The following is a 20,700-nucleotide window of genomic DNA, read 5'->3' as shown; positions in this document are numbered from 1 at the left end:
AAGTGAGCCTTGCTGGACAATGGCTGGTGATTTCTGTTCAACAGCACCCACCTGGGTGTTGGTTACCTCCCTTGTCATTGTCTCTGTAGAGTCAGTATCTGGGTGCCTCCCAAACCCACAGCATGTTTTAGTGACAACCATACAACACAATTATCATAACTTCATATGCGTTGATGATACACATATTTAGATAGAATAATGACTTTCAGCAAATCATAACCTTTCCCCAGATACCTCACATGGCATGCGTTATATGCAATATCACAATTATATACAGATGAGGAATACAGAGGTTACAGGGGGCTCCCCCAAGGTATAGAGTGTCACAGTATGTATATATGTGCGTATGTGTATATGTATGTGCGTGCGTGTGTGTATATAAACAGATACACAAATACAGAGCAGAAAGGGGGGAGAAATCAGGACCCATTCAATGATGTCACATTTTAGGCATGAGAGACTCCACTACCATGATGCTTACTGACCATGCTCTGAGGTCTGAGATCTTTGCGCTGAGAGCAATGGAGGCTATGATGGCTCCTCCTTTATCACAGTGTTAGCTTGGGAACATCTCAGATCCACCACCACTATCCCCCTCCTCCCATTTAACAAGAACCCACTTATCCATTATATCCCTAATTCTCTCCAAAAACATACATGCCAGTTCTGTACATATTCCCTGTTGCTCCCAAAGCCTTTCGTGAACCTAAACTTCTTTATCCCACCTCCGAACATGCCAGCGTAACAGGTAAAGGAAGGTCACATAGTGAATCTTAGATCTTCCAAGTGTGTGTGTGTGTGGGGCAAAATCAGGCTGTCAAAGGCCCCCCCAGTGACTTGAACCAGCACTGGGAGAAGACTAAGGAAGGTGCAGAAATAGAAGGGAACGAGATCCCAGGGTCAGAAGTGAAAAGGGGAAAATGAGAATGATAAAGTGTGACAAAATGGGGAAAGGAAAAAGAAAAAATAAAGATAAAAAAGAGGGAGTAAAGAAAGTGATAGCTCTAGAGACAAATATACTGAAACAGTGCAAAAGGGTGAAAAGTATACAGAAACATGCTGATACAAAACATTACATGGTGTGACCTTTGTAAGGTTTGCAAGAGGCTGGAGCCCCAAGCTGATGTATCTGATCTCCTAAGGTGCATAGGACAGGATACTCAGTTGTGTCTAGCTAAACAGTTCCAAATCATAGAATTGGCATATGCTATTCTCCAATTTCACAAGTCAACATAACTTTTAAGTCCTAGAAATTGAAGTTGTTTAAATATGTATTTCCCCGCCCATACTTATTCTAAAAATCTAATAAATTCCATATAAAACATTATATTAGAAGAAGTTAAAGTTGCATGCTTAAGCAACAGAGCAAGTTTTTGTTTTCCTTTGGGGGGGGGGAAGGAGGGGTTGAATGGAAAATGCCAATTTGATGAAACCAAAACTTTTCATGGGTATGTATCAGTTTCAATTAAATTTTCATTGGAAAGGGGTCCATGGTCCAAGATGAACTTTCTAGTCAAAGTATGTGTGGGTTCCCCTTCCCCAACCATAGCTAATATCTCAATTGTTAGGGGTTTAGCCGTGAAGTAGAAGTTGCAGGTTCAGGTCCCTGCTCTGCTTGAAAAAGGTTGCACGTGCCACCCTTGTGCATGTGTATTGATCCAGCATCAACTAGATCTGCATGGGTACTAGAGTCTGCTCCTGTGAATTTAGTAACAAGAGCAGGTCCTAAAATAGCATATAATTTCCGCACATCAGAGGGGTAGCCGTGTTAGTCTATATCCACAAAAATCTGAAGAAAAATCTGCATCTGAAGAAGTGGGTTTTTTTACCCATGAAAGCTTATGCCCAAAATAAATCTGTTAGTCTTTAAGGTGACACCTGACTCCTCCTTGTTTTTATAATTTCTTCAACATTCTTAGATGCATATGTAGAATCTTGTTATATGACATTTGAGGATAAAAGGGAACTGTCATTTTGAAATGTAGTCAACTACATAAATGAGTTAACAGTTCTTTCATGGGCTGCAATTTTTGTGATTATTCAATCATACTTTCCTGGTTTTAAAAATATTTTTCTTTGTTTCATGTTGTAGGAAAGGTCAACAAAAAGGACAACTAAAACTTATTAGAGGGGAAAGAATTAAACTAGCTATATACAAAGTACTGTCAAATGCACAGCTGAAAAAATAAACTTTTTTTGTTTATTCAAACTTTTTCAGATGTAATCTAATTTTACATGTTACTTTTAAAAATAGTAGGTATAATGTCAGACAGAAGTGTGGCTTTTAAATTTGCAATATCACTTTCAGCATACAATAAAGAGTAACATGGGAATTGATAGCATGTACAGGGTGCATAAGTTTGCAGTAAAGGCCCAGCCCTGGTCTACAGTACAAACTTATGTCAGTATAACTACATTGCTCAGGGCGACGCAATGACACCGACCGAACTCCCAGCGTAGACAGCGCTGTGTCAACGAGAGGGCTTCTCCCGTCGACACAACTACTACCTCTCGGGGAAGTGAAATACCTATGCCGATGGGAAATAATCCCATTGGCATAGGCAGCATTTTCACTAAGCACTACAGCAGAGCAGCTGCACCAGTCCAGCTGTGCCACTGCAGGACTATAAGTGTAGACAAGCCCCAGATAGTGCAACAGGCTCTATGGAGGCAGATCTCTCCTGCCATGTAGAACCCACTGTGTTGTTTTATATTTAAGTAATCCACAAGTCTTAATAATAATTCACTGGTAGTAATTTAACAAGTCTTTCTTAGATACATTGTTAACATATAAACAGAGCATTTTAACCAGGGGTGGCAACCTGTGGTACGCGGCCCATCGGGGTAATCTGCTGGCAGGCCGCCAGTTTGTTTACATTTGCACATCCGCCAATGGGAGCTGCGGGAAGTGGCACGGGCCACAGGTTGCCCACCACTGATCTTAACTCAAGACAATCTATCAGCCTAACCTAAAATCAACTGCTTTGTCCAACTGTCAGTTCCCACACCATGAAGAATCTATTCATTCTCTTAAAACCACAGTAACGCCACACCCACACACAGTTCACTCCAGGTTAAACCCTTAAATTAGCTTTCTGGGTAACTGTCTCATCTCTGCACTGAAAAAAAATATTCACAGCTCACCTAGTTTCACAATCAACTGGATTATCCTCTGAATTGAATAACTTTCCTGATAAAGCCTATCAGATATATAGTTTACCGCCTCATCCTTGAATTGCATCTAAAGCTGTGCTGGTGGTGGAAAAGAAAACGTGTATACTACATGGCTGCTGACAAAACTATTACATTTCATATCTTGGAAAGAAAAAAGGTTATCAATTGCAAAGTATAATTTAATACATAATTGACCTTTATGACACTTACATTAATGTAGGTATTTAATGTTATAGAAAAAATTGTATATTGTATTTTTTTAAAATAACGTGATTAAAAATTGCACCACAACATACATCCACAAGGAGAAAGAATTAAGGTTGCATGTGCAACCTTGACATCTAACTGTGCAGCTTACCAGTCTCACAATGAAGCACTTTTTTTCTTCAATTAAATAAATACATAACATGATGTTCAGATTTCTCATCTGGCTGTTTTGTTAAAAATTTAGATTCTAACCTCTGGTGACACCGAAAGGCATGGGCAATGAGAAATCTAATCAGGCAGAAGAGTCATGAAGACAAAAGGAGGAGCAAGTGGAGGGTTTTTTTTTCTTTTGGCATCAAAATGCTTCTCTGCTCCACCTGTTGCCCCATAAATCAATGGGGCTGCTCAGCGTGGTTAAAGCTGGCAGAAACGGGAGCTACATAAATAACGGAGGAAGGCTTCCTAGCCCCTGTTTAATATGAGATTAGAAGTGGCCAGCACGTTGTCGCGCTTTGCTAGCTCCGCAGTCACTCTGTTGAGACCGGTTTCAGAGTAACAGCCGTGTCAGTCTGTATTAGCAAAAAGAAAAGGAGTACTTGTGGCACCTTAGAGACTAACCAATTTATTTGAGCATAAGCTTTCGTGAGCTACAGCTCACTTCATCGGATGCATACTGTGAAAAGTACAGAAGATCATTTTATATACACACAAAGCATGAAAAAATACCTTTGTGTGTGTGTGTGGGGGGAGTGAGAAAACCTGGATTTTTGCTGGAAACGGCCCAACTTGATTATCACACACATTGTAAGGAGTGATCACTTTAGATAAGCTATTGCCAGCAGTAGAGTGGGGTGGGAGGAGGTATTTTTCTTGCTTTGTGTGTATATAAAAAGATCTTCTATGCTTTCCACAGTATGCAACCGATGAAGTGAGCTGCAGCTCACGAAAGCTCATGCTCAAATAAACTGGTTAGTCTCTCAGGTGCCACAAGTCCTCCTTTTCTTTCTGTTGAGGCCGCAGCGTTTCACACGGAGAGATGAGGAAACTGCGCATCTGGCGGACGGGGGAAGTCGCCTTCCCCGTGTGTCACACTAGGGCAGTGGGCGCCCAGCGGCTTGTGAAATGCGGCGCCGGTACCGGCACCGAACGAGGAGGAGCCGCAGGCGCGGAGGCGACTGCCGAGCGGGCAGGGCGCGGGGGCCAGGCCGGAAAGCCGGGCTCCAGGCGCCGGGGCGGTGCTGCCTTAGGACGGGGGGAGCGAGCGGGGCCGGCGTCTGCCTAGACCTGCCGGTCCCCAGCGCCAGCGCCAGCCCCAGGCCGGGGAGCGCGCGCGCTCGGGGGCACAGGGCTCGCGCCGGCAGGTTAGAACTAGCACGTCAGGACGAGCGCGCGACGCGCCCGGAAGCGGGGGGCCGGGGCAGAACTCCCGGGCGGCCCCGCCTCTCTGCGGCCGGGCGGCCAATGGCGCGGCGGGGGCGGGCCCGGCCGGCCCGGGCGTTTAGCTCATGCGCGGAGACCATCCTGCCCTTTTTTTTTCTGTCGGTGCGTGGGCACTGCGGCGTTTTTTCCCCCCAGCGGCTCCCGGCTCAGCACGAACATGGCGGACCAAGCCCTCTCCTTCGCCAAGGACTTCCTGGCGGGCGGCGTGGCTGCCGCCATCAGCAAAACCGCGGTGGCGCCCATCGAGCGGGTCAAGCTGTTGCTCCAGGTCAGCAGCGCGCGGGAGCCGGAGGGGAGGGGGTCTGGCCGGGGCCGAGGCGGGAGAGAGCGGGGTGGCGGCGCGTGGCCTCGCTTCCCCACAGCGCGCGTGCCCGAAGGGGCGCAAGGCTCTGGGCCCGCCGTCGACCCAAGCGCGCCCGCCTCGCGCCGTTGCCGCGGTAGCAGCAACAGCGGGCTTGGAGCGCGTTCGCCCCGGCCAGTACAGTGCTAGGAGCCGGTTACGAGAGCGGGGAGGAGGGGGGCGGTCACGTGGAGGGAGGGCGCGCGGAGGAGCGGCAGCCCAGGTCTTCCGCTGTGCGACGCGAGAGGGGGCGGGGCCTGGCGCGCGTGTCACGTGGGGAGGCGGCTCGCTGTGCCCTCCTCCCCCTCGCCGCCGGCGCCCGCCCGCCCGCTGGGGCGGCGGCCACTCCTGTTGTAGCGCGACCGTCACGTGACGGCGGGTGGCGCGGGCCGCGGTCCTCGGCGGACGCCTCTTCTTCTCCGCGGCGGCGGATTCCTCCCCTGCCCCGGCTATCGCCGGAGCCCTGGCGGCGCGTGGCCTGGCCGCGCCCCGGCCCCGCGCCCGCAGGGGTCACGTTATTGCCAGGGACACCCCTCCCCAGGGCCGCTGTGGGCGCGCGCCCGTAGCCCCATGACCCCCCCCCATCCCCCCGCGCTGCCTGGGGGGAGCGAGCCCAGTGGCCGCGTGGGGGACCGGTGACCTTGGCGCGCCCCTGCCGGCAGACCGATGCTCGCGGCGTTTGCCGGGGAGCGGCCTCTCGGTGTCGGGAGGAACCGGTCTGGCTTCGTTGGGATCCAGCGCCCCAGCCTAGGGCCGATCGCTTCGCCCTGGTTCCTCCGACCTCATCTGTAGGACGGGTCAACAACGTTGGCCTGAGGCAGCGGGAAATTAGCTATGGGGCCGTAGAGCTACCAGGGAGACTGACTAATGGAGGAGGGGGGCTCCCCTTATTTGGAGTCAGTCACTTACATTAAATGTTGTAACTTTAAAAAAAACTAAAAATCCCAGTCCTGGCCAGTCCTTGCCTACAGACAGCCCCCCAACCTGAAGCAAATACTCACCAGCAACCACATACCACACAACAGAAGCACTAACCCAGGAACCTATCTTTGCAACAAAGCCCCTCGCCAACTGTGCCCACATATCTATTCAGGGGACACCATCACAGGGCCTAACAACATCAGCCACACTATCAGAGGCTCGTTCACCTGCACATCCACCAATGTGATATGCCATCATGTGCCAGCAATGCCCCTCTGCCATGTACATTGGTCAAACTGGACAATCTCTACGTAAAAGAATAAATGGACACAAATCAGATGTCAAGAATTATAACATTCATAAACCAGTCGGAGAACGCTTCAGCCTCTCTGGTCACGCGTTTACAGACATGAAAGTTGCTATATTACAACAAAAAAACTTCAAATCCAGACTCCAGGGAGAAACTGTTGAATTGGAATTCATTTGCAAATTGGATACAATTAACTTAGGCTTGAATAGAGACTGGGAGTGGCTAAGTCATTATGCAAGGTAACCTATTTCCCCTTGTTTTTTCTTATCCTCCCTCTCCCCTTCCCCCCCCCCCCCACGTTCTTATTAAACCCTGGATTTGTGATGGAAATGGCCCACCTTGATTATCATACACATTGTAAGGGCGGTGATCACTTTAGATAAGCTATTAGCAGCAGGAGAGTGGAGTGTCAGGAGGTATTTTTTCATGCTTTGTGTGTATATAAAAAGATCTTCTACACTTTCCGATGAAGTGAGCTGTAGCTCACGAAAGCTCATGCTCAAATAAATTGGTTAGTCTCTAAGGTGCCACAAGTACTCCTTTTCTTTTTGCAAAGACAGACTAACATGGCTGTTACTCTGAAAACTTTCCACAGTATGCATCGATGAAGTGAGCTGTCGCTCACGAAAGCTTATGCTCAAATAAATTGGTTAGTCTGTAAGGTGCCACAAGTACTCCTTTTTTATTTTTCTTATGGCGTTCACCTTTTAAATTTTCTTTATGAATGTAAATGTCCCATCCTCTTGAATTACTGAGTTGTTTTGATGGGGAGGAACTTCCAGTATTATGTACAAGCAGAAAGTTTCTATTAAATTGTACTAATGAATAGAAAACTCTAGCCATAGTCTCCAGTTATGAAGTAATTTCTGATTTATAGATATTTACAACCACTTTTGAAAATGTACAGTAAAGTGATGGGTGAAGGGTTGTATACATTTTGATAAATGATCATTTGGACCAGTCATTCAGACTTAGTGATGTCCCTTACTTCTGTTCTAGGATGAGTATAGATAAACAGTCTGAACTACTAATATTGATTTCCACCTGTAGTGTTTATTGGATATGTGATCAAAATAATAAATGTATTAAATACATTTTTTATAGGTACAACATGCAAGTAAACAAATTGCTGCTGACAAACAGTACAAGGGAATCATTGATTGCGTGGTGCGTATCCCAAAGGAGCAAGGAGTGCTGTCCTTTTGGCGTGGAAATTTGGCAAATGTCATCAGATACTTCCCCACTCAGGCTCTCAATTTTGCTTTCAAGGATAAGTATAAGCAGGTGTTCTTAGGAGGAGTGGACAAGCACACTCAATTTTGGAGATATTTTGCTGGTAATCTGGCCTCTGGTGGTGCAGCTGGTGCCACTTCTCTCTGCTTCGTCTATCCCTTGGATTTTGCAAGAACCCGTTTGGCTGCTGACGTCGGAAAAGCTGGTGCTGACAGAGAATTCAGAGGTCTGGGGGACTGTCTAGTCAAAATTACCAAGTCTGATGGTCTGCGTGGCTTATATCAAGGGTTCAATGTGTCTGTGCAGGGTATCATCATCTATAGAGCTGCCTACTTTGGAATCTATGATACAGCAAAAGGTAACTTATAGGGGGAATCTGGAAAGTTGCACAGGCAACCTTAATTTTGGCATTTCATAACTTTGGGGTGCTTGACTGCAACATGAAAGCTTTAATGTAGCTTTTTGTATTTCATTTCATTTAATGCTATTGCTTTGGCGATGAATATAAGACTGTGATCATTTGTTTTTTTTTAATTGGAGCCATTACTATCACCCTTCTTCTAGTTACTGACGCCACTACTTGTTGTATTGTTAGTCAAACTACTTTCCAGCATTAAAAAGCTAAGTGTAGAATCTTGCTATCCTATCAGTGTTTATTGCAATGCTGGAGAAAATACTATTTACATCTTTTAAAAATGTAGAATGCTGTTTGTGGATTGACAAAGTATTTGTGGACTACATATGGTGATAGAGCAGCTTACCACACTTCTAGCAGAAACAAGTTCTAATAATGAGATAGAGTAGCTTCAATGTTTTTGATTTGATGGATTACTGAGGCATATCACAGTAATACAGGTTATAATTTCACTTAAACAAGTTAGTGTTTTTATGGGCTATTTCAGCAAATTTTACTGTAAAGGCTATGTGTATTTGACTGCCCCTCCTTCCCCATTCTATTTCTCAGTCTGCAAAAGTTTCCAAGATACTCTAAAAACGACACATTTCAAATCCTTGGGCGATTCATTGTTAAAAATACTTTTTGTAATCAAAGTTATAAAAACAAAAGCACTTTATCGTTAATCTAAATTTCTGAAACAGTATATTAATTATCTTTGGAAGAGAGGTGTAAGTGTGGTCATGGTGTAACATTTCATGCATTACCATCCTTGCAGGAGACTGAGTTGCTTTCTTTTGTAAAACTTTGAATGACGGCTGCTTTTCTAAAATGTGTGAGTCTGAGGAGCGATTGGGTATAAAACTAAAAGTTATGTTATGGTGTCTTTATTGCAGGCATGCTCCCAGATCCCAGAAACACTCACATTGTGATAAGCTGGATGATTGCACAAACAGTGACTTCTGTGGCTGGTGTTGTCTCCTATCCTTTTGATACAGTGCGGCGTCGAATGATGATGCAGTCAGGACGTAAAGGAGGTACAGTCTTGATATTTATTAGTCTAAAACTTTTGTTCCGCACTTTAGCGGTGGTGCCGATACTTGTCAGTGCTTTTGACTTGGTGCAAAAGCTGGTAACTCCAGTTCAGTTTATTTTTTGAGCAGCTTTTAATTTTCTTAGAACAAATCCATCAACACATTTTATATAGTGTGAAACCAATTGTCTTAAGCAATGATTGCCATAAGCATTTCAAATCACGAGACTAGCTTTTAGGCAACTAGTATTTTGTAATATTTACAAATGAGTTTGGTACTTGTATTGAGGGTGCTGTTTTTATGTAGGGTAGTGCTTGATCTTTATGTGGCATGGGTAATTGGCAAATAGGTAACGCCACATGGACAGTTACAGCTTCATGATCATTTACTGTCTCAATTAGGTTTTAATAAAATTGAAGTTTTTCCATTATAACATTAAGTTGCAATTAGGAAAATACTGAAGCAAATTATCTAAATTGGGGGGGAAATTTTCATTTCTCCACAGCGGACATCATGTACTCCGGAACAGTTGACTGTTGGAAGAAGATTGCAAGGGATGAAGGAGGAAAAGCTTTTTTCAAGGGTGCATGGTCCAACGTTCTCCGAGGCATGGGTGGTGCTTTTGTGCTTGTGCTGTATGATGAATTAAAGAAAGTAATTTAAAAACAGCCTAACTAGAATTGGAAACCAAGTTGAGCAGATCATGTAGAATAACTTTACCATTATGGACCATTGACCTTCAAGAAATTCCTGTGTTGTCTTATTTATCGGGGCCAGATTACGTTGGTAGATGGGGCTAGAAACTTATCAAGGGAACTGATCCATTTCAAGATTGCCTTTTTTCGCAGACACTGAAACTGACAGTTCAGCATACTGAATTTTCTGTATCAGTGTTTGGATATCAGTGGCAGTAGTTCTGGGCCCACAGAAGCAGTTTGGGCAAAGAAAGTTGTTTTGTTTTTTTTTTCTATATTTGCCCTCTGATCATTCTCTAGTTTCCTGTCTTATAGGACCATAAAATTGTTTGCATATTTGTTTAACAAATCATGTCTATTCCACTTGTACTTAAGCACTCTGTACCATTTTGCACAGCTGACCCTTTAGCAAGTATGTTCTTTTAAATTGGGGCATTCTGCTGTAAAACAATAAACATATTTACTCTGTTGAAACTAATTATATCGAAGTGTTGGCTCTCCTGGGGAACTTTTGCAACCATCTTTTCATAAGAACATTCCAGTTTCACCTTATACCTTCACTGCTTGAACCACCACATTACAACATGGTGCATTCATATTATCGCTATAAACAGATTTAGGTCTGGTAAATGCTTGGATGGAACATTTCCATGGAAGATGTAAAGGTGCTGTACACAATGGTGTCATGAGCTGGCAAACGTCCATCACTCATTCAATTCTCCGTGCTTGATATAAAGAGTATACTGTGCTACGGGAGGAGTTTTTTTGGATGGGTTTGTCTTTGCTTGGTTCTCAGCTACCTGGTCCCTAGTGTAAAGTCATTTCTGTGGTAGCAGCTTAAAGGTTCCAAACAGGGATTTAAATTCCATTCTACTTGTAAATCGCTGATCCACAGTGATCTCAAACTATGCTATAATTCTAACTCTTTCACATATACTTTGCATGTTGTAAATGATGGCAAAAAGTGCAAGGCAGCTAAGAACCAAGGCCTAAAAAATAAAAGGCAAGGGAGTATTAGTTTTTTGTGTGTGTTTGTTTTTTAAATAACCAAGCTTTTCACCAAGACCTAAACATGTTTTAAGCTGGGTGACCTGTCCACATTTCACTGAAAAGGCATTACTGCTCCCTGTAAGCAATGACTGCTTGAAAATACTTATGTATGTTCATAGTATCTAGTATTGCTCTTGGATTAGTTTTGGTCAATGAATGCTTCAGAGGAAGGTGAAACTTAAATTGAGCTTAAATTTTGTTTTGGGATAACAAATTTTAGGGGAGAGAGAGGCTTGATTTCTGTAGTAATCTAAAGGGCTATGTAGTTTAGAATACTTGAAGTGGAGAGGCTATAAAGGAGCTGTAACAGACAGACTTAATTTCCTTGGTGGACAAGCTGTGTATGGCCAGCATAAGCCATCTGTACTTTAATTGCCCTCTATTGCTGTAATGGTTCAGCCCCTGTAAAACACTCTACAGCACAGAAGTAATTTAGATCCTTCGTTCCCCTTGCCATCCAGGCTGTGCTTCTCTGCTGAGCCCTGGGCTAGGTGCAGCAAAGAATCTGCCCACAGATCTCTGTAGTCTTGTCATTCACACCACAAGTTTTTGTTTTTCTTAGTACAGTATAAATAGTTTTTTTTTTTGGGTGGTCAATTATACTTTTTAGTAGTCAATTATACTTGTCCAAATATACCAAAGGCAATTTGTGTTGTGCATTATTATTGATGACGTAACTTACATGTGTGACAAGCAAAATTGTTATACCAATAAAATAAAAACCAGCAGGATCTTATTAGGGGAAAAGGCAAAATGCCACATTTATTGTGAATACAGAAAGAATCATAGTAAGCAGTTATAGCTATAACATTCCATTCAATTTTATATGTATTCACACATTCATTCATACACACACACAGAGGTTCTGCAAGGTTGTTATCATAGTTACCAGCCTTAGAGTTGCTCATGCCAAGCCACTGGCCAGGTGGCCTGGACATGAGGAGTGAGCAGGGCCTTGTCAGATGCTCATCTGATGCTCCTGGAAGTTGGTTTGCAGAATCAGACCCCAAAGTTCTCACTTGCTAGAGTCCATTTTTTATAGGAATTTCTTCCTATGCCAGTCTACGAGAATTGCTTCATCATGCTGTTGCTGAATCTATCAGCAGATAGCACATTCCTGACGGCTCCATGTTGTTCTTTGGTTCTCCCATTCTTGAGGCTGTTGGGTGGATTCCAGTCTGCCCTCTGGGGGTCCTCTGGTTATTTCCACGTGATGCCTTCTTTGGCCCATGGACACTGGATTCTTAGGCTGGCACCTCCCTGATCATTCATTTATTATCCATGCCAAGCGTCCATCCACATACATCCTCTATCTCTATTTTAATCACAATTGTTAACAAAGCAAGATAAATACAACAAAAGGGCGGGGAGTCTCTGTGAGAGTAGTTGTTACAAGGTATTGCTTTGAGACCAGACTCTGTCTTAGGATGTACTAACACAATTAGCAGCTTGCAAGTTTCACACAGAGAGGGAGAGAAACAGTAAAACCAAGAGACCCCTTAATTAGTAATATCCTGGAATTTAAACTATGGGGAATCAAACTCATTTGTGATTTTAATACAGAACTTCTTTAATATGATCCAACAAAATAGAGCCCGCGTGGTCTTTACTCCTTACACACTATTGTCCCCAATAATAAAGAACCTACAGGGCTGTCAATCCCATGTTGGCAGTTGTGGAAGGCAAATATTCCTTTTCAAAACTGGCAGCATTGATATAATAAGGATAAACGTGGAAACCTCTTTTTGTTCCTCTTACTGAGAAATACTTTTTTTTTTTTTTTTGCGATCAGCTCTAAAATGGGTTGACCTTTTACATTTTTATAATGTACAGAGGCCTGATGTGTTTTTTCCCCAAAACTGCTTTGTGAAGTAGAGAACATAGGAGGGAAACAGGAAAAAGAAAATAACATCCCCCACCTCCAAAAGCCTCAACCAGCTCCCCCTTTCACAAATGGAAAACTATGTTGGGGCATGGTGTGAGGTCTTTTAGGACACAGGAGCACTCCTCCAATGGGAAAAGGTTGGGAACCATTAGTGTAACCCAGGGTTGGGCAATAATTTTTGCAGGGAGGCCAGTCCGTGAATTTTGATATGTCATCATGGGCTGCACATTTCTGTTATGTTAATGGAGGGGGTTCGGAGTCTAGGAGGGAGTTTGGGTGCAGGGGGGAGCTCTGGGCTTGTGCAGTGTTGGGGTGTGGGCTCTCGGAGGGAGTTTGGTGCAGGAGGGGGCTCTGGGCAGGAGATTGGGTTGTAGGTGCGGGTGCAGGATCTGGGAGGGAGTTTGGGTGCAGGAGGGGGTTCTGACCTGGGGTTGGGGTTTGGGAGGGGGTGTGAGGTGAAGGCTCTGGCTGGGAGGCGCTTATACTGGCGGCTCAGGCCTGCAAGCCATGGCCCCACGTGGCTGCTGGCACTGTGGCACGACTCTGCGCGTCCCCGTGGGGGGGGGGAAGAGAGGGTCTCTGTGCATTGCTGGTGGCTGCAAGCAGTGCCCCCACAGCTCCCATTGGCCAGTTTCAGCCAATGGGAGCTGTGAGGATGGGGGTGGGGGTAGTACACAGAGGCATGCAGAGATATGCCAGCAGCAGCCGGCCACTTCCAGGAGCCGCGTGGGGCCACAGCAGTCAGGCAGCCTGCCTGAGCACACTGCTGTACCACGGGACTTTTAGCGGCCTGGAGATCGTGAGGGGACAGCCAAAGGGCCTGGTGGGCCGGACAGAAATATTAGATGGGCCAGATTTGTCCCGTGGGCTATATTTTGACCACCTCTGATATAACCTTTAGTATAACCCTAGGCACTAGGTGCTCAGGCCACTTGGTCTATGATTTGGCTAATATTTCCTCTGGAGGCTTGAGGTTCACAGACATTTGTCAGAGTTGAAGCTGGATTTCTTCCAGTAGCAGTTAGCCATTGATTTTAAGGTTTTTATGTAATGTAATCACATTCCTTAGATACATGGTGCATCTTCCAATAACATACATGGTTAACTCTTGTAGGTATTACTGCTAGCAGGTATGTTGGTTCTTATCTTCAACATACTCAATGGTGTTATTTCTCATACTACGTAGTTTGTGCAGAGCTGGCAGCTCCTGTGGTGTTTGTTTTTCAGCTCAAGCTGCTGTTTCAGATGTCAAGACTACTTATTAAAGCAGTTAAAAATAAACAGGATCCATCCTAGTTTCCTCCTTTAGGAGCCATTGGTACATGAAGGTGGAGAGAATACAATAGGTACACTTAAGTAATTGTCAGCACTCCACAGTAAGGGTATGTCTACACTACGAAATTAGGTCGAATTTATAGAAGTCGGTTTTTTAGAAATCGGTTTTATATATTCGAGTGTGTGTGTCCCCACACAAAATGCTCTAAGTGCATTAAGTGCATTGACTCGGCGGAGTGCTTCCACAGTACCGAGGCTAGAGTCGACTTCCGGAGTGTTGCACTGTGGGTAGCTATCCCACAGTTCCCGCAGTCTCCGCTGCCCATTGGAATTCTGGGTTCAGATCCCAATGCCTGATGGGCCTAAAACATTGTCGCGGGTGGTTCTGGGTACATATCGCCAGGCCCCCGTTCCCTCCCTCCCTCCGTGAAAGCAAGGGCAGACAATCGTTTCGTGCCTTTTTTCCTGAGTTACCTGTGCAGACGCCATACCATGGCAAGCATGGAGCCCGCTCAGGTAACCATCACCCTATGTCTCCTGGGTGCTGGCAGACGTGGTACTGCATTGCTACACAGTAGCAGCAACCCATTGCCTTGTGGCAGCAGATGATACACTAGGACTGGTAGCCGTCATCGTCATGTCCGAGGTGCTCCTGGCCATGTTGGCCAGGAGCGCCTGGGCAGACATGGGTGCAGGGACTAAATTTGGAGTGACTCGACGAGGTCATTCTCTTTAGTCCTGCAGTGAGTCCTATTGAACCATCTTATGGTGAGCAGGCAGGCGATACGGATTGCTAGCAGTCCTATTGCATCATCTTCTGCCGGGCAGCCATGAGATGTGGATGGCATGCAGTCCTTCTGCACCGTCCGCTGCCAGCCAAAGATGTAAAAGATAGATGGAGTGGATCAAAACAAGAAATAGACCAGATTTGTTTTGTACTCATTTGCTTCCCCCCCCTCCCCCATCTAGGGGACTCATTCCTCTAGGTCACACTGCAGTCACTCACAGAGAAGGTGCAGCGAGGTAAATCTAGCCATGTATCAATCAGAGGCCAAGCTAACCTCCTTGTTCCAATAAGAACAATAACTTAGGTGCACCATTTCTTATTGGAACCCTCCATGAAGTCCTGCCTGAAATAGTCCTTGATGTAAAGCCACCCCCTTTGTTGATTTTAGCTCCCTGAAGCCAACCCTGTAAGCCATGTCGTCAGTCGCCCCTCCCTCCGTCAGAGCAACGGCAGACAATCGTTCCGTGCCTTTTCTCTGTGCGGACGCCATACCAAGGCAAGCATGGAGGCCACTCAGCTCACTTTGGCAATTAGGAGCACATTAAACACCACATGCATTATCCAGCAGTATATGCAGCACCAGAACCTGGCAAAGCGATACCAGGCGAGGAGGCGACGTCAGCGCGGTCACGTGAGTGATCAGGACATGGACACAGATTTCTCTGAAAGCATGGGCCCTGCCAATGCATGCATCATGGTGCTAATGGGGCAGGTTCATGTGTGGAACGCCGATTCTGGGCTCGGGAAACAAGCACAGACTGGTGGGACGGCATAGTGTTGCAGGTCTGGGACGATTCCCAGTGGCTGCGAAACTTTCGCATGCGTAGGGGCACTTTCATGGAACTTTGTGACTTGCTTTCCCCTTCCCTGAAGCACATGAATACCAAGATGAGAGCAGCCCTCACAGTAGAGAAGCGAGTGGCGATAGCCCTGTGGAAGTTTGCAATGCCAGACAGCTACCGGTCAGTTGGGAATCAATTTGGAGTGGGCAAATCTACTGTTGGAGCTGCTGTGATGCAAAGTAGCCCACGCAATCAAAGATCTGCTGATATCAAGGGTAGTGACCCTGGGAAATGTGCAGGTCATAGTGGATGGCTTTGCTGCAATGGGATTCCCTAACTGTGGTGGGGCCATAGATGGAACCCATATCCCTATCTTGGCACCGGAGCACCAAGCCGCCGAGTACATAAACTGCAAGGGGTACTTTTCGATAGTGCTGCAAGCTCTGGTGGATAACAAGGGACGTTTCACCAACATCAACGTGGGATGGCCGGGAAAGGTACATGACGCTCGCATCTTCAGGAACTCTGGTCTGTTTCAAAAGCTGCAGGAAGGGACTTTATTCCCAGACCAGAAAATAACTGTTGGGGACGTTGAAATGCCTATAGTTATCCTTGGGGACCCAGTCTACCCCTTAATGCCATGGCTCATGAAGCCGTACACAGGCAGCCTGGACAGTAGTCAGGAGCTGTTCAACTACAGGCTGAACAAGTGCAGAATGGTGGTAGAATGTGCATTTGGACGTTTAAAGGCGCGCTGGCGCAGTTTACTGACTCGCTTAGACCTCAGCGAAACCAATGTTCCCACTGTTATTACTGCTTGCTGTGTGCTCCACAATATCTGTGAGAGTAAGGGGGAGACGTTTATGGCAGGGTGGGAGGTTGAGGCAAATCGCCTGGCTGCTGGTTACGTGCACAGACACCAGGGCGGTTAGAAGAGCACAGGAGGGCGCGGTACGCATCAGAGAAGCTTTGAAAACCAGTTTCATGACTGGCCAGGCTAGGGTGTGAAAGTTCTCTTTGTTTCTCCTTGATGAAACCCCCCGCCCCTTGGTTCACTCTACTTCCCTGCAAGCTATCCATCCTCCCCTCCTCCCTTTAATCGTTGCTTGCAGAGGCAATAAAGTCATTGTTGCTTCACATTCATGCATTCTTTATTCATTCATCACACAAATAGGGGGATGACTACCAAGGTAGCTCAGGAGGGGTGGTGGAGGAGGGAAGGAAAATGCCACACAGCACTTTAAAAGTTTACAACTTTAAAATTTATTGAATGCCAGCCTTCTTTTTTTTGGGCAATCCTCTGTGGCGGAGTGGCTGGTTGGCCGGTGGCCCCCCCACCGCGTTCTTGGGCGTCTGGGTGTGGAGGCTATGGAACTTGGGGAGGAGGGCGGTTGGTTACACAGGGGCTGTAGTGGCAGTCTGTGCTCCAACTGCCTTTGCTGCAGCTCAACCATACACTGGAGCATACTGGTTTGGTCCTTCAGCAGCCTCAGCATTGAATCCTGCCTCCTCTCATCACGCTGCTGCCACATTTGAGCTTCAGCCCTGTCTTCAGCCCGCCACTTCCTCTCTTCAGCCTGCCACTTACTCTCTTCAGCCCGCCACCTCTCCTCCCGGTCATTTTGTGCTTTCCTGCACTCTGACATTATTTGCCTCCACGCATTCATCTGTCCTCTGTCAGTGTGGGAGGACAGCATGAGCTCAGAGAACATTTAATCACGAGTGCGTTTTTTTTTTTCTTTCTAATCTTCACTAGCCTCTGGGAAGGAGAAGATCCTGTGATCATTGAAACACATGCAGCTGGTGGAGAAAAAAAAAGGGACAGCGGTATTTAAAAAGGCACATTTTATAAAACAGTGGCAGTGGCCTAATGGATAAGGCATTGGCCTCCTAAGTTAGGCATTGTGATTTCAAGACCCACCTGGGGTGAAAAGCTACACTCTTTCAGGGTAAACCTTGCTGTTAACATTACATACATAGCACATGTGCTTTCGTTACAAGGTCGCATTTTGCCTCCCCCTACCGCGTGGCTACCCCCTCAACCTTCCCCATTTCTGTTCAGCCACAGGCAAATAGCCCAGCAGGAACGGGCTCCTCTGAGTGTTCCCTGAAGAAAAGCACCCTATTTCAACCAGGTGACCATGAATGATATCTCACTCTCCTGAGGATAACACAGAGAGATAAAGAACGGATGTTGTTTGAACGCCAGCAAACATACACTGCAATGCTTTGTTGTACAATGATTCCCGAGTACGTGTTACTGGCCTGGAGTGGTAAAGTGTCCTACCATGAAGGACGCAATAAGGCTGCCCTCCCCAGAAACCTTTTGCAAAGGCTTTGGGAGTACATCCAGGAGAGCCGCGAATGCCAGGGCAAAGTAATCCTTTCACATGCTTGCTTTTAAACCATGTATAGTATTTTAAAAGGTACACTCACCGGAGGTCCCTTCTCCGCCTGCTGGGTCAAGGAGGCAACCTTGGGTGGGTTCGGGGGGTACTGGCTCCAGGTCCAGGGTGAGAAACAGTTCCTGGCTGTCGGGAAAACCGGTTTCTCCGCTTGCTTGCTGTAAGCTATCTACAACATCATCATCATCTTCTTCGTCCCCAAAACCTGCTTCCGTGTTGCCTCCATCTCCATTGAAGGAGTCAAACAACACGGCTGGGGTAGTGGTGGCTGAACCCCCTAAAATGGCATGCAGCTCATCACAGAAGCAGCATGTTTGGGGCTCTGACCCGGAGCGGCCGTTCGCCCCTCTGGTTTTCTGGTAGGCTTGCCTCAGCTCCTTCAGTTTCACGCAGCACTGCTTCGGGTCCCTGTTATGGCCTCTGTCCTTCATGCCCTGGGAGATTTTGACAAAGGTTTTGGCATTTCGAAAACTGGAACGGAGTTCCTGTCCCCATACAGCGATCAGATCCCGTACCTCCCGTTCAGTCCATGCTGGAGCTCTTTTGCGATTCTGGGACTCCATCATGGTCACCTCTGCTGATGAGCTCTGCATGGTCACCTGCAGCATGCCACGCTGGCCAAACAGGAAATGAGATTCAAAAGTTCGCAGTTCTTTTCCTGTCTACCTGGCCAGTGCATCTGAGTTGAGAGTGCTGTCCAGAGCGGTCACAATGGAGCACTCTGGGATAGCTCCCGGAGGCCAATACCGTCGAATTGTGTCCACAGTACCCCAAATTCGACCTGGCAAGGCCGATTTAAGCGCTAATCCACTTGTCGGGGTGGAGTAAGGAAATCGATTTTAAGAGCCCTTTAAGTCGAAATAAAGGGCTTCATCGTGTGGACGGTGCAGGTTTACATCGATTTAACGCTGCTAAATTCGACCTAAAATCCTAGTGTAGAGCAGGGCTAAGAAAAGACCAAAATCTGCTGCTAGCACTGGAGCAGCCACTGTGATTGGTATGGTATTGAAATGTTTATATATACACACACAAACTGGACGAGGGGACCCAATTTTTTTTAAGGAAGTGTTGATGGAACTTGCATCCCCTTCATCTCTGCTGTAAATTACAGCTTGTATCACTTTTCATGCTTTCTATGGTTCTTTATCATATTTAGCAACAGCAGCTTTGTGTGATTATACAGTGTGGGAACACAGAACTCAATAAATGAGACATCTAACAATTTTTGTTTTCTGTATTATTGCAACAACCAATTTCTATTCAAACATATCCAATCACAGTTTAAACTTTTTTTTTTTTTTTTAAAAAAAGCCCTAGGAAAATAGGCAACATTGAGATGTTCAGAAATTTACACCCAAAAAGAGTTTTTAATTGGAACGCCCAAAAGACTGACTAATGGCAGTAGTAGGTACCAGCTGTACATGCTGAATAATGGAAAATTTCAAAAAGTATAAAAACTAGCCAGTTTTCACAAAGCTAGCCCTTAAATATATCAACTATTTGCATACTGAATACTTTCCTCCCTCTTAATTTTCACAGATGTGTTTCACTGGACATTATGAATCATTTTTTTACAATGGTTATGTATATGCCAACTCAGTTTGATAGCAATAAGACATGTACCCTGAAAAATCAGGCCCTAAACATCTCAAGTTGGGCATCCAAAATTAGTGTACATGTGACCATTTTAGCCTTATTATTTTCTGCTCTTCAGTTGCACTTATGTAAAGGGGTGAATAATACCTCCTTTCTTCACTGGCAGGTTGTGAAGATAAATTTGTTAATGTTTGTGAAACAGATGTAAGCATATGTTTAGTACTGAGTTTAAAAAAAAATGTTGAATACATATCAGCTCAGTGAGCAATATCTGTCTTATACACCAAATGAAGCTGTGGTCTTGTGGGAAGAAAATAGAATATGATCATGTCATTAAAGACTATAACAATACTTATGTACAAGGGGTCAAATTTAGGTTTCACAGGCAGCCTTTATTCAGGCATTTCCTTATGTATGAGTGCACTTTGTAATGTATGTTAATTTTAACAGTTTTGTATGAATATCCTAGGTTTCAAAAAACAAAAAGAAAAAAACAAACTGAAAATAAACTGAATTGTGTGGAACCATATAGACCCTTTACATGGGTTATCAGCAAAGACTGTAACCTTTAGATCCAGAACACTGATTTCTACCACTTAAAATACAATGGAGTAACTGATAGAAAATAACCACCAGCTACTGCTATGTGGACCAGCCACAAAAGTGAGATAAGACACTTTGCCAGAGGGTGTCATAAATATTTGCTAGACAGCAGAAGAATGATCAGACTCAAAAATCCTTGATTCTAGTCCAGGCTCAGGGAGGCCGGGGGGGAGGGGGGGAGGAGGGGGGGGTGTTCTTTAGTGATTACAGATACTTTCCCTTTTCACTCTATCTGCCCCTGCCTTTAGAATGCAGTCCTGGTCTCAGCCCTTATCCCCATCCCTCCAAAGCCTGCCCCATTTCAAACCTGCTCCAGGACAGGCTATCTCTGCCCTGGCCTAGGCCTTCCTGGAGCCTGTCTCTGTCCCCTCTGCATTCCAATCAGGCTGATTCCTCCTAGATGTCACAGAGCACAGGAGAGTCTCCCTGCTCTCAGTTCCTGTGTCAGGCACCACAGTGTCTCCTGGCTGCCAGGAGGAAACTTATAGGAAAAGGCTGATGGAAGTAGAGCCACTCTAACAATTTATAAATACTGTATGTTGGCCTAGTTATTAGGCTTAATCAAGAGA

The 20,700-nt window shown here is 45.6% G+C and overlaps 2 protein-coding genes across 2 annotated transcripts; one reads left to right on the top strand and one right to left on the bottom strand.

Moving 5' to 3' along the window:
* The first annotated feature begins 4,903 nt into the window (after positions 1-4,903).
* On the top strand, positions 4,904-10,226 carry LOC144264010 (ADP/ATP translocase 3). Its single transcript, XM_077815212.1, has 4 exons — positions 4,904-5,089; positions 7,497-7,983; positions 8,916-9,056; positions 9,559-10,226. Exons 1-4 carry the CDS (start codon positions 4,979-4,981, stop codon positions 9,714-9,716), a joined length of 897 nt encoding a protein of 298 aa, XP_077671338.1. The 5' UTR covers positions 4,904-4,978; the 3' UTR covers positions 9,717-10,226.
* Positions 10,227-16,867: 6,641 nt separating this feature from the next.
* On the bottom strand, positions 16,868-20,195 carry LOC144258989 (uncharacterized). Its single transcript, XM_077807141.1, has 2 exons — positions 17,964-20,195; positions 16,868-17,327 (listed from the first exon to the last, which is right to left on the bottom strand). The coding sequence occupies exons 1-2, from the start codon at positions 18,538-18,540 to the stop codon at positions 17,191-17,193; spliced, it is 714 nt and encodes a 237-aa protein (XP_077663267.1). The 5' UTR covers positions 18,541-20,195; the 3' UTR covers positions 16,868-17,190.
* Between the last annotated feature and the right edge of the window lie 505 nt (positions 20,196-20,700).

Source organism: Eretmochelys imbricata, chromosome 1 (assembly GCF_965152235.1).
Source record: "Eretmochelys imbricata isolate rEreImb1 chromosome 1, rEreImb1.hap1, whole genome shotgun sequence".
NCBI classification, from domain to species: Eukaryota; Metazoa; Chordata; order Testudines; family Cheloniidae; genus Eretmochelys; species Eretmochelys imbricata.
This window is presented reverse-complemented; position numbering and strand designations above follow the sequence as displayed.